This window comes from Pseudophryne corroboree, chromosome 1 (assembly GCF_028390025.1).
Source record: "Pseudophryne corroboree isolate aPseCor3 chromosome 1, aPseCor3.hap2, whole genome shotgun sequence".
Taxonomy (NCBI): domain Eukaryota; kingdom Metazoa; phylum Chordata; class Amphibia; order Anura; family Myobatrachidae; genus Pseudophryne; species Pseudophryne corroboree.
Window position 1 is genome coordinate 11,729,767 of NC_086444.1, and position 14,961 is coordinate 11,744,727.

Consider the following 14,961-nt stretch of genomic DNA (forward strand, 5'->3'; position numbering starts at 1 on the left):
AACATTTAGTTTAATACGTATGTCTGTCAAGTATTGTTAATGTAGCTACAGCATTTCAAATGTGAAACGGCATTAATGTTTAAAATATCTCGCTCGTCAAATGATTAAAACAGTTTAGTTCCTATATGACGCAGAATGATTTTACCGATTTGTACTACTTGTTATACTGTATGTATTATTTTATATACCCATTAGGCTCTATCAATACTGGTTAGCATCTATAAACCGTCAATTAAGTATTATGCTTATTACCAGTCGTGTTACTGCAGCGCAGTTAAAATGGTTCTCTCTCTATATCTCTTAACCACCAACCGCTGCTAATTGATAATATATCATTATCCATAGCTTGTATGTCATTTTACTTCCGACAACCGGTCAATTACAAACTCGTGTTCTCATAGCACTCTTGATAGACCTTAATTAATGACCAGACAAGTCTGGTCATGTCTGCTTGCAATCAAAGTTCAACCTTCGGTCACTAGCAAATTCCCCAGTCTTACAAATTATCATATACCTAGTAACAGAACTTAATTACCACTGCAACTTTCTTGTTTGCAACAGTCAAATAGCTCTAAATATAAAAAAACATAAGGACCACCTAGACCTCAATGTCAAATCCTAATTAAAGCAAACAGGTTTGTCTATGTGTACTGTTTGCATGACAATTAGCTATAACAGAACTTAATTACCATGCAGCTTTCTTGTTTGCAACAGTCAAATAGCTCTAAATATAAAAAACATAAGGACCACCTAGACCTCAATGTCAAATCCTAATATCAATAATATATTACTTCTCTGTAATTAAAACAAATGACACGTCTATGTTTACTGGTCATTAGTTAACCAATCCGTCTGTAACAACGTAAACATTGTAAGGACATCCTAGACATCTATGTCAACTACTAATTAAAACAAATGACACGTCTATTTGTACCGGTCATTAGTTTACTAATCTGTCACAAACACCATAGCTTAAAATACACATATAGTGAACTCTTAATGCACACATACAGCTGTGTCCATTAATAAGTCAGCTATCTGTAACAAAACTTAAAGATCGAGTTCAACTGTTGGTCACAGAAGGTAAATTAAGGCTGCTATAAGGTTTATACAAGTTTATAGATATCACTCTGCAGCCAATAAACAGCATTCGTAGCTCGTACGCTTATTTTATAAATCATCCGGATATAACATTTACTGGTGCAACTAAGAGTTAATAAACAGGAGGGTTTTCAATGGTTAAACGACGCTTATAACTCCTTTTGTAAGCTTATTTCCTATAAAACAACATCAGAAGGGGAGGGAAAGTGGGAGTGTCGGAGGAGTGATTAGGGGCGTGATTAGGGAGTGATTTGCATAATTAGGGGCGTGATTAGGGTGTGATTTGCATGATTAGGGGCGTGGTTAGACGTGGTTTGCCTAATTGTGGGCGTGGTTAAGGTTTGATTTGCATAATTGTGGGCGTGTCGACCTGTCACTTGAGTTTGACAGAAAGTGGTGCTCTCTCTACTGTTCTGCACATAAGCAACTAATCTTATGTGCGGAACGACCAGTGGAATCGAAAATTGTGGCTGCAAATTCTTTCAGCCAGAGCTTAATGGCCTATATGGGTACCGCACCAACCCTTCCTGGTGTTGTGCTTCTTTACTCTTTATCTATAGCGGACTTCCTCGTCTGCTGTACCTGGACCTCCTGGTCCGTGACCTCCTGGTCTGTGCTACAGTAGACCTCCCGGTCTGCTATACTCTAATGCTCTTCTTTTAATATGTTTAACAAGGGATGCCTCCCAAGCCACCGTGCCGTCACTTACACGTATGTACCTCACGAGAACTCGATGATTTCCTGTGGTTCCACCCAAAAATTAGAAACTTATATATATGTATACACACACTTTCACCTCATATACTCTTTACTTTCGTTTCTGCGCAGAAATCCCTTTCATTCAGTATCGCAGGCTAATCCCGAAAGGAGTTACAACTAGAGAAGGATCTATTAGCTTAAAATTTAGGATACTGAGATTGACTTGCGCTATTATCTCGTTGCCTCCATATCGCCTACTAAAACAATACTATCGTGTGATTTGTATTATGTGGGCGTACCCAGACGCTCCGTTGCGTAATATACGCTCCGTGCGTTGGCCCTTGCGTCGCATACGCTAGTCCCGCCTTTTGTTAGAGACACATGTACGCAAGCCAGGTATATCCACAGAAATACAACTAACACGTTTATATCAATGTAAATTATCTTTAACTGTAATCATCTACCGAGCACCACACAGAACTTCCTTGTATCTTAGGCAAGCCGTGCGTGTGTTTTACAAATTACTCCTTAACGTATTAATATTACTTTTAACTACCAATAGCAACAAATCTTTCTCAGCACGTTATCAATGATAAATGGCAAGCAGGAAGGTGAGACGTGAAAATACACAAATAAAAGAAATGCAGGTGTGTGCGTGTGTTGCGTACGCAAAACAGAGATAAACAGTTTTAAAAGACAATAGCGTTTTGTTCTTACCTTCCGGTTCCGGATTCCACCAGCACTCCTACAGCGTAGCGATGCAGACGCTTATCTAGTCAGCACTACTGTATCCCTCACCACCAATACGGATACGAAGGGATACTGCCTTCCCGCCCTTGCTGACAGATAAAATCTGTGTTCGCTAGTGCGGATATGTGGAGGACGGACGAGCCGCCAATTGATAAAGCTAAATATTTATCTTATAACATTCACTATATGTGGGTAAGAGACTCAGCACGCAATTGACGTATGGGGTACCGTAAGGGTACGCACTTAGTGTAGCAGACGCTTAGCCGTGGTCGAGACGCACATGCGGCACGCTCGCTCACAGCTTAACACTTGGTGTCGAGCACGCTATAGGCGGCCAACTACCGTAATGCTACGCTACCAGCGTAGCGGACGCTCGTGACCACGAGCGGCGCAGACGCTCACGGGATGACACTCAGTAAACCTTGTATGCAACACAATGAAAGGCTGAGCCTATACTGTAAACCTTGGTTTTGTAATGTGAGCACAATGCAATGCTAATTAACCTCTATTGTATGAAAGCCTCTTGAGCGATTGAGACGCTCTGAATACTCTCAGCAATGGAATAAACACACAATACCTTGCTAAGGTTCCGAAACCTTTACTAACAATATCTAGCTATGTAAAAAGGGGAAAACAGTTAACAGTTCATACACTACAGGCTAACATCAATATCTAAACATAATAACTACACATATACAATATACAACAGTTTAACAATAACAGAGAGAGAGAGATAGTATGGCAAATACAAACAGGGAACAAGTTGGTCACAGAGAATTACTTACACACTGGAGAATGATCGCTGCGCAGTCCTGGTACCAGCTCCCTAGTTAGTCAATGATGAAAACCGTTGTGGAGAGAGAGAGACTGAGCTGGCCAGGCTGGCTGTTCTTTTATACACTGCGTACAGTACACTACAAAGGGACCTATAATCTCATTGTTCATTGGACACAGGAATGTCTCCCCGCATTATAACAAAAGGTCATAGGTTAGTTTGAACAGGTGGGCTGTGACTATATCGAACTGCTCAGGTGGGAGGGAATCTCGGGATACCCGCCGCATGGATAATGAACTGCAAATATAGTAAATGTCCAGAAACTACTAATAGACATAACTATACGCAGGAGCGATTAATCTTTACCTAACCAGCACCGGATTGTTTCTAATAAAATGTTCTTTAGTTAGGTACCAAACACCACTGCTCAAACCCTGTCTGACCCTTCGTATCATGCAAAGAGGAGTTCCTCTGTCCAGCGACCAGTTACAATAAACAAACTTACAGTTATTATTAAGGGGACCATTATCTATAAAACATACTATTTGGATTTACTATGTAACATTTGAGTCGCCCGCTAGACGCACACAAACCCTACCGTAAATGCACATATCACGCGCCAATGCGCACGGCCGTAGAAGCTTCATTACGCAGTTGCGAATATGTGCACGCAAGGGAGAGAATGTGCATGTGCAGCGGGCAAGCGCATGGGGTGAATATATGGCAGCGTGTAGCATGATATTTTTCGACTTTGACAACAGCCTCAGTCACACACAGTATACAGGTGTCATATATCACATTACTCAGCGCAGTCTCCTGGTGCGTCCTAGTCACATTGTGCTCCGTATACAGCCTCAGTCACACACAGTATACAGGTGTCATATATCACATTACTCAGCGCAGTCTCCTGGTGCGTCCTAGTCACATTGTGCTCCGTATACAGCCTCAGTCACACTCAGTATACAGGAGTCATATATCACATTACTCAGCGTAGACTCCTGGTGCGTCCTTGTCACATTGTACTCCGTATACAGCCTCAGTCACACACAGTATACAGGTGTCACATATCACATTACTCAGCGCAGTCTCCTGGTGCATCCTAGTCACATTGTGCTCCGTATACTGCCTCAGACACACACATTATACAGGTGTCATATATCACATTACTCAGCGCAGTCTCCTGGTGCGTCCTAGTCACAGTGTGCACCGTATACAGCCTCAGTCATACACAGTATACAGGTGTCATATATCACATTACTCAGCGCAGTCTCCTGGTGCGTCCTAGTCACAGTGTGCTCCGTATACAGCCTCAGACACACAGTATACAGGTATTATATATCACATTACTCAGCGCAGTTTCCTGGTGCATACTAGTCACATTGTGCTCCGTATACAGCCTCAGTCACACACAGTATACAGGTGTCATATATCACATTACTCAGCGCAGTCTCCTGGTGCGTCCTAGTCACATTGTGCTCGGTATACAGCCTCAATTACACACAGTATACAGCTGTCATATATCACATTACTCAGCGCAGTCTCCTGGTGCATCCTAGTCACATAGTGCTCCGTATACAGCCTCAGTCACACACAGTGTACAGGTGTCACATATCACATTACTCAGTGCAGTCTCCTGGTGCGTCCTAGTCACATTGTGCTCCGTATACAGCCTCAGTCACACACACAGTATACATGTGTTATATCACATTACTCAGCGCAGTCTCCTGGTGCGTCCTAGTCACATTGTGCTACGTATACAGCCTCAGTCACACACAGTATACAGGTGTCATATATCACATTACTCAGCGCAGTCTCCTGGTGCGTCCTAGTCACATTGTGCTCCGTATACAGCCTCAGTCACACACAGTATACAGGTGTCATATATCACATTACTCAGTGCAGTCTCCTGGTGCATCCCAGTCACATTGTGCTCCGTATACAGCCTCAGTCACACACAGTATACAGGTGTCATATATCACATTACTCAGCGCAGTCTCCTGCGGCGTCCTAGTCACATTGTGCTCCGTATACAGCCTCAGTCACACACAGTATACAGGTGTCATATATCACATTACTCAGCGCAGTCTCCTGCGGCGTCCTAGTCACATTGTGCTCCGTATACAGCCTCAGTCACACACAGTATACAGGTGTCATATCACATTACTCAGCGCAGTCTCCTGGTGCGTCCTAGTCACATTGTGCTCTGTATACAGCCTCAGTCACACACAGTATACAGGTGTCATATATCACATTACTCAGCGCAGTCTCCTGGTGCGTCCTAGTCACATTGTGCTCCGTATACAGCCTCAATCACACACAGTATACAGGTGTCATATATCACATTACTCAGCGCAGTCTCCTGCGGCGTCCTAGTCACATTGTGCTCCGTATACAGCCTCAGTCACACACAGTATACAGGTGTCATATATCACATTACTCAGCGCAGTCTCCTGCGGCGTCCTAGTCACATTGTGCTCCGTATACAGCCTCAGTCACACACAGTATACAGGTGTCATATCACATTACTCAGCGCAGTCTCCTGGTGCGTCCTAGTCACATTGTGCTCCGTATACAGCCTCAGTCACACACAGTATACAGGTGTCATATATCACATTACTCAGCGCAGTCTCCTGGTGCGTCCTAGTCACATTGTGCTCCGTATACAGCCTCAGTCACACACAGTATACAGGTGTCACATATCACATTACTCAGCGCAGTCTCCTGGTGCGTCCTAGTCACATTGTGCTCCATATACAGCCTCAGTCACACACAGTATACAGGTGTCATATATCACATTACTCAGTGCAGTCTCCTGGTGCGTCCTAGTCACATTGTGCTCCATATACAGCCTCAGTCACACACAGTATACAGTTGTCATATATCACATTACTCAGCGCAGTCTCCTGGTGCGTCCTAGTCACATTGTGCTCCGTATACAGCCTCAGTCACACACAGTATACAGGTGTCATATATCACATTACTCAGCGCAGTCTCCTGCGGCGTCCTAGTCACATTGTGCTCCGTATACAGCCTCAGTCACACACAGTATACAGGTGTCATATATCACATTACTCAGCGCAGTCTCCTGGTGTGTCTTAGTCACATTGTGCTCCGTATACAGCCTCAATCACACACAGTATACAGGTGTCATATATCACATTACTCAGTGCAGTCTCCTGGTGCGTCCTAGTCACATTGTGCTCTGTATACAGCCTCAGTCACACACAGTATACAGGTGTCATATATCACATTACTCAGCGCAGTCTCCTGGAGCGTCCTAGTCATATTGTGCTCCGTATACAGCCTCAGTCACACACAGTATACAGGTGTCATATATCACATTACTCAGCGCAGTCTCCTGGTGCATCCTAGTCACATTGTGCTCCGTATACAGCCTCAGTCACACACAGTATACAGGTGTCATATATCACATTACTCAGCGCAGTCTCCTGGTGTGTCTTAGTCACATTGTGCTCCATATACAGCCTCAATCACACACAGTATACAGGTGTCATATATCACATTACTCAGCGCAGTCTCCTGGAGCGTCCTAGTCACATTGTGCTCCGTATACAGCCTCAGTCACACACAGTATACAGGTGTCATATATCACATTACTCAGCGCAGTCTCCTGGTGCGTCCTAGTCACAGTGTGCTCCGTATACAGCCTCAATCACACACAGTATACAGGTGTCATATATCACATTACCCAGCGCATTTTCCTGGTGCGTCCTAGTCACATTGTGCTCCGTATACAGCCTCAGTCACACACAGTATACAGGTGTCACATATCACATTACTCAGTGCAGTCTCCTGGTGCATCCTAGTCACATTGTGCTCCGTATACAGCCTCAGTCACACACAGTATACAGGTGTCATATATCACATTACTCAGCGCAGTCTCCTGGTGCGTCCTAGTCACACTGTGCTCTGTATGTATGAGGCATCTCGCTGCATGGTGTATTCAGGCTGGATGTATGAGGCACCTCGCATTGCATGGTGTATTGAGGCTGGATGTATGAGGCATCTCGCGCTGCATGGTGTATTGAGGCTGGATGTATGAGGCATCTCACGCTGCATGGTGTATTGAGGCTGTATATATGAGGCATCTTGCGCTGCATGGTGTATTGAGGCTGGATGTATGAGGCATCTCGCGCTGCATAGTGTATTGAGGCTGGATGTATGAGGCATCTCGCGCTGCATGGTGTATTGAGGCTGGATTTATGAGGCATCTCGCGCTGCATGGTGTATTGAGGCTGGATGTATGAGGCATCTCGCATTGCATGGTGTATTGAGGCTGGATGTATGAGGCATCTCGCATTGCATGGTGTATTGAGGCTGGATGTATGAGGCACCTCACAGTGCATGTGTATTGAGGCTGGGTGTATGAGGCATCTCGCGCTGCGTGGTGTATTGAGGCTGGGTGTATGAGGCATCTCCCGCTGCATGGTGTATTGAGGCTGGGTGTATGAGGCATCTCGCGCTGCATGGTGTATTGAGGCTGGATGTATGAGGCATCTCTCGCAGCATGGCGTACTGAGGCTGGATGTATGAGGCACCTCACACTGCATGGTGTATTGAGGCTGGATGTATGAGGCATCTCTCGCAGCATGGCGTACTGAGGCTGGATGTATGAGGCACCTCGCGCTGCATGGTGTATTGAGGCTGGATGTATAAGGCATCTCGCTGCATGGTGTATTGAGGCTGTATGTATGAGGCACCTCGCATTTCATGGTGTATTGAGGCTGGATGTATGAGGCATCTCTCGCTGTGTGGCGTACTGAGGCTGGATGTATGAGGCATCTCTCGCTGTGTGGCGTACTGAGGCTGGATGTATGAGGCATCTCGCGCTGCATGGTGTATTGAGGCTGGATGTATGAGGCATCTCGCGCTGCGTGGTGTATTGAGGCTGGATATATGAGGCACCTCGCATTGCATGGTTTATTGAGGCTGGATGTATGAGGCATCTCGCGCTGCATGGTGTATTGAGGCTGGATGTATGAGGCATCTCGCGCTGCGTGGTGTATTGAGGCTGGGTGTATGAGGCATCTCCCGCTGCATGGTGTATTGAGGCTGGGTGTATGAGGCAGCTCGCGCTGCATGGTGTATTGAGGCTGGATGTAACAGGCATCTCTCGCAGCATGGCGTACTGAGGCTGGATGTATGAGGCACCTCACAATGCTTGGTGTATTGAGGCTGGATGTATGAGGCAACTTGCGCTGCATGGTGTATTGAGGCTGGATGTAGGAGGCATCTCGCGCGCATGGTGTATTGAGGCTGGATGTATGAGGCACCACGCGCTGCATGGTGTATTGAGGCTGGATGTATGAGGCATCTCGCACTGTGTGGTGTATTGAGGCTGGATGTATGAGGCACCTCTCGCTGCATGGTGTATTGAGGCTGGATGTATGAGGCATCTCCCGCTGTGTGGTGTATTGAGGCTGGATGTATGAGGCACCTCTCGCTGCATGGTGTATTGAGGCTGGATGTATGAGGCATCTCCCGCTGTGTGGTGTATTGAGGCTGGATGTATGAGGCATCTCGCGCTGCGTGGTGTATTGAGGCTGGATGTATGAGGCATCTCGCGCTGCATGGTGTATTGAGGCTGGATGTATGAGGCATCTCACGCTGCATGGTGTATTGAGGCTGGATGTATGAGGCATCTCGCGCTGCATGGTGTATTGAGGCTGGATGTATGAGGCACCTCGCGCTGCGTGGTGTTTTGAGGCTGGATGTAGGAGGCATCTCGCGCTGCGTGGTGTATGGAGGCTGGATGTATGAGGCACCTCGCACTGCGTAATGTATTGAGGCTGGATGTATGAGGCATCTCGCGCTGTGTGGTGTATTGAGGCTGGATGTATGAGGCATCTCGCGCTGCGTGGTGTATTGAGGCTGGATGTATGAGGCATCTCGCGCTGCATGGTGTATTGAGGCTGGATGTATGAGGCACCTCGCGCTGCATGGTGTATGGAGGCTGGATGTATGAGGCACCTCGCGCTGCGTGGTGTATTGAGGCTGGATGTATGAGGCACCTCGCACTGCGTGGTTTTTTGAGGCTGGATGTATGAGGCATCTCGCGCTATGTGGTGTATTGAGGCTGGATGTATGAGGCATCTCGCGCTGCGTGGTGTATTGAGGCTGGATGTATGAGGCATCTCGCGCTATGTGGTGTATTGAGGCTGGAAGTATGAGGCATCTCGCGCTATGTGGTGTATTGAGGCTGGATGTATGAGGCATCTCGCGCTGCGTGGTGTATTGAGGCTGGATGTATGAGGCATCTCTCGCTGCATGGTGTATTGAGGCTGGATGTATGAGGCATCTCACGCTGCGTGGTGTATTGAGGCTGGATGTATGAGGCATCTCTCGCTGCATGGTGTATTGAGGCTGGATGTATGAGGCATCTCGCACTGCATGGTGTATTGAGGCTGGATGTATGAGGCACCTCGCGCTGCGTGGTGTATTGAGGCTGGATGTATGAGGCATCTCACGCTGCATGGTGTATTGAGGCTGGATGTATGAGGCACCTCGCGCTGCGTGGTGTATTGAGGCTGGATGTATGAGGCATCTCGCGCTGCGTGGTGTATTGAGGCTGGATGTATGAGGCATCTCTCGCTGCATGGTGTATTGAGGCTGGATGTATGAGGCATCTCACGCTGCGTGGTGTATTGAGGCTGGATGTATGAGGCATCTCTCGCTGCATGGTGTATTGAGGCTGGATGTATGAGGCATCTCGCACTGCATGGTGTATTGAGGCTGGATGTATGAGGCACCTCGCGCTGCGTGGTGTATTGAGGCTGGATGTATGAGGCATCTCACGCTGCATGGTGTATTGAGGCTGGATGTATGAGGCATCTCGCACTGTATGGTGTATTGAGGCTGGATGTATGAGGCACCTCGCGCTGCGTGGTGTATTGAGGCTGGATGTATGAGGCATCTCACGCTGCATGGTGTATTGAGGCTGGATGTATGAGGCATCTCACGCTGCATGGTGTATTGAGGCTGGATGTATGAGGCATCTCACGCTGCATGGTGTATTGAGGCTGTATGTATGAGGCATCTCACGCTGCATGGTGTATTGAGGCTGGATGTATGAGGCACCTCGCGCTGCGTGGTGTATTGAGGCTGTATGTATGAGGCATCTCACGCTGCATGGTGTATTGAGGCTGGATGTATGAGGCACCTCGCGCTGCGTGGTGTATTGAGGCTGGATGTATGAGGACACATCTGTAGATGAGGTTTCCTTATGGTGCTGGGTCGGTGTTGAGGGGACGCAGTCCTAGGACACATTCTGTGCGGTCACCTGACGGCGTACTGTGTTACCTAGTAACGGGAATGTTTCTGTCTGTTGGTACGGAGCAGAGTGATGACATCAGCAAGGTGGAGACGGCAAGTAAAATCGTGGAGCGGATGGTGAATCAGAACACGTTTGATGACATTACACAAGGTACAGTGTTACATTGTCATTTACTGGTCAGTCCCTGTGCAATCTCCCCATTCACTGCTGACATAACGTTGTATTCTGTTTATTTCTAGATTTCAAGTACTTTGAGGATGTGGCCGATGAGTTCAGAGATCAGAATGGAACTTTGCTGCCTCTGTGGAAGTTTCAGTATGACAAAGCCAAACGTCTGGCAGTGACTGCCCTCTGCTGGTGAGTCTCAGGATTACATCAAGGGATTTGGTGTGAATGTTCTTGGGCAGGGTATACCATGGAGTAATAGATTCAACCTCTTTTCTCTAACGTCCTAAGTGGATGCTGGGGACTCCGTCAGGACCATGGGGAATAGCGGCTCCGCAGGAGACAGGGCACAAAAAGTAAGCTTTTAGGATCACATGGTGTGTACTGGCTCCTCCCCCTATGACCCTCCTCCAAGCCTCAGTTAGGTTTTTGTGCCCGTCCGAGCAGGGTGCAATCTAGGTGGCTCTCCTAAAGAGCTGCTTAGAAAAAGTTTTTTAGGTTTTTTATTTTCAGTGAGTCCTGCTGGCAACAGGCTCACTGCATCGAGGGACTTAGGGGAGAGAATTTCAACTCACCTGCGTGCAGGATGGATTGGATTCTTAGGCTACTGGACACCATTAGCTCCAGAGGGAGTCGGAACACAGGTCTCACCCTGGGGTTCGTCCCGGAGCCGCGCCGCCGACCCCCCTTACAGATGCTGAAGATTGAAGGTCCGGAAACAGGCGGCAGAAGGCTCTTCAGTCTTCATGAAGGTAGCGCACAGCACTGCAGCTGTGCGCCATTGTTGTCACACACTTCACACCAGACGGTCACGGAGGGTGCAGGGCGCTGCTGGGGGCGCCCTGGGCAGCAATATATAATACCTTTTATGGCAAAAGAATACATCACATATAGCCATTAAGGCTATATGTATGTATTTAACCCATGCCAAATGTCTAAAACTCCGGGAGAAAAGCCCGCCGGAATAGGGGGCGGGGCTTATTCTCCTCAGCACACAGCGCCATTTTCCTGCTCAGCTCCGCTGTGAGGAAGGCTCCCAGGACTCTCCCCTGCACTGCACTACAGAAACAGGGTAAAACAGAGAGGGGGGGCATAAATTGGCGATATTTTTATATATTTAAGCGGCTATAAGGAACAACACTTATATAGGGTTGTTCCCATATATATTATAGCGCTTGGGTGTGTGCTGGCAAACTCTCCCTCTGTCTCCCCAAAGGGCTAGTGGGGTCCTGTCTTCGATAAGAGCATTCCCTGTGTGTCTGCTGTGTGTCGGTACGTATGTGTCGACATGTATGAGGACGATGTTGGCGTGGAGGCAGAGCAATTGCCGATAATGGTGATGTCACCCCCCAGGGAGTCGACACCGGAATGGATGGCTTTGTTTATGGAATTACGTGATAATGTCAGCATATTACAAAAATCAGTTGACGACATGAGACGGCCGGCAAACCAGTTAGTACCTGCCCAGGCGTCTCAGACACCGTCAGGGGCTGTAAAGCGCCCTTTACCTCAGTCGGTCGACACAGACCCAGACACAGACACTGAATCTAGTGTCGACGGTGATGAAACAAACGTATTTTCAAGTAGGGCCACACGTTATATGATCACGGCAATGAAGGAGGCTTTGCATATCTCTGATACTACAAGTACCACAAAAAGGGGTATTATGTGGGGGGTGAAAAAACTACCTGTAGTTTTTCCTGAATCAGAGGAATTAAATGATGTATGTGATGAAGCGTGGGTTAACCCAGATAGAAAAATGCTAATTTCAAAAAGGTTATTAGCATTATACCCTTTCCCGCCAGAGGTTAGGGCGCGCTGGGAAACACCCCCTAGGGTGGATAAGGCGCTCACACGCTTATCGAAACAAGTGGCGTTACCGTCTCCTGATACGGCCGCCCTCAAGGATCCAGCTGATTGGAGGCTGGAAACTACCCTGAAAAGTATATACACTCATACTGGTGTTATACTGCGACCAGCCATCGCCTCAGCCTGGATGTGCAGTGCTGGGGTCGTCTGGTTGGATTCCCTGACTGAAAATATTGATACCCTGGATAGGGACAGTATTTTATTGACTATAGAGCAATTAAAGGATGCTTTCCTTTATATGCGAGATGCGCAGAGAGATATTTGCACTCTGGCATCGAGAGTAAATGCGATGTCCATATCTGCCAGAAGGAGTTTATGGACGCGACAGTGGTCAGGTGATGCGGATTCCAAACGACATATGGAAGTATTGCCGTATAAAGGGGAGGAATTATTTGGCGTCGGTCTATCGGATCTGGTGGCTACGGCAACTGCCGGAAAATCCACTTTTTTACCTCAGACCCCCTCCCAACAGAAAAAGACACCGTCTTTTCAGCCGCAGTCCTTTCGTTCCTATAAGAACAAGCGGACAAAAGGACAGTCATATCTGCCTCGGGGCAGAGGAAGGGGTAAGAGAGGGCAGCAAGCAGCCCCTGCCCAGGAACAGAAGCCCTCCCAGGGTTCTGCAAAGCCCTCAGCATGACGCTGGGGCATTACAAGCGGACTCAGGAACGGTGGGGGGTCGACTCAAGAATTTCAGCGCACAGTGGGCTTGCTCACAGGTGGACCCCTGGATTCTACAGGTAGTATCTCAGGGTTACAGGTTGGAATTCGAGAAGTCTCCCCCTCGCCGGTTCCTAAAGTCTGCTTTGCCAACGTCTCCCTCGGACAGGGCGACGGTATTGGAAGCCATTCACAAGCTGTTTGCTCAGCAGGTGATAGTCAAGGTACCCCTCCTACAACAGGGAAAGGGGTATTACTCCACGCTATTTGTGGTACCGAAGCCGGACGGCTCGGTAAGACCTATTCTAAATCTCAAATCTTTGAACCTGTACATACAAAAATTCAAGTTCAAGATGGAGTCACTCAGAGCAGTGATAGCGAATCTGGAAGAAGGGGACTTTATGGTGTCCCTGGACATAAAGGACGCTTACCTGCATGTCCCAATTTGCCCTTCACATCAAGGGTACCTCAGGTTCGTGGTGCAAAACTGTCATTATCAGTTTCAGACGCTGCCAGTTGGATTGTCCACGGCACCTCGGGTCTTTACCAAGGTAATGGCCGAAATGATGATCCTTCTACGAAGAAGAGGCGTATTAATTATCCCTTACTTGGACGATCTCCTGATAAGGGCAAGATCCAGAGAACAGCTGGAAGACGGAGTAGCACTAACCCAACTAGTGCTGCAACAACACGGGTGGATTCTGAATTTTCCAAAATCTCAGTTGACCCCGACGACACGTCTGCTGTTCCTGGGAATGATTCTGGACACAGTTCAGAAAAAGGTGTTTCTTCCGGAGGAGAAAGCCAGGGAGTTATCCGAACTTGTCAGGAACCTCCTAAAACCAGGGACAGTGTCTGTACATCAATGCACAAGAGTCCTGGGAAAGATGGTGGCTTCTTACGAAGCGATTCCATTCGGCAGATTCCACGCACGAACTTTTCAGTGGGATCTGCTGGACAAATGGTCCGGATCGCATCTGCAGATGCATCAGCGGATAACCTTATCGCCACGGACAAGGGTGTCTCTTCTGTGGTGGTTGCAGAGTGCTCATCTGTTAGAGGGACGCAGATTCGGCATACAGGACTGGGTCCTGGTGACCACGGATGCCAGTCTGAGAGGCTGGGGAGCGGTCACACAAGGAAGAAACTTCCAGGGAGTATGGTCAAGCCTGGAGATGTCTCTTCACATAAATATACTGGAGCTAAGAGCGATTTACAATGCTCTAAGTCTGGCAAAACCCCTGCTTCAGGGTCAGCCGGTGTTGATCCAGTCGGACAACATCACGGCAGTCGCCCACGTAAACAGACAGGGCGGCACAAGAAGCAGGACAGCAATGGCAGAAGCTGCAAGGATTCTTCGCTGGGCGGAAGATCATGTGATAGCACTGTCAGCAGTATTCATTCCGGGAGTGGACAACTGGGAAGCAGACTTCCTCAGCAGACACGATCTACACCCGGGAGAGTGGGGACTTCATCCAGAAGTCTTCCACATGATTGTGAACCGTTGGGAAAAACCAATGGTGGATATGATGGCGTCCCGCCTCAACAAAAAACTGGACAGGTATTGCGCCAGGTCAAGAGATCCTCAGGCAATAGCTGTGGACGCTCTGGTAACACCGTGGGTGTTCCAGTCAGTGTATGTGTTCCC

The 14,961-nt window shown here is 47.8% G+C and overlaps 1 protein-coding gene across 3 annotated transcripts in view; it reads left to right on the plus strand.

Annotated features, from left to right (window-relative positions):
- DNAI1 (dynein axonemal intermediate chain 1) overlaps positions 1–14,961 on the plus strand; it is a 563,096-nt gene that overhangs the window by 206,844 nt on the left and 341,291 nt on the right. For all 3 annotated transcript variants that reach the window (XM_063957492.1, XM_063957493.1, XM_063957494.1), the window contains exons 11-12: positions 10,685–10,769; positions 10,859–10,976. In XM_063957492.1, the coding sequence (XP_063813562.1) occupies positions 10,685–10,769; positions 10,859–10,976 (203 nt within the window). The remainder of the gene's footprint in view (positions 1–10,684; positions 10,770–10,858; positions 10,977–14,961) is intronic.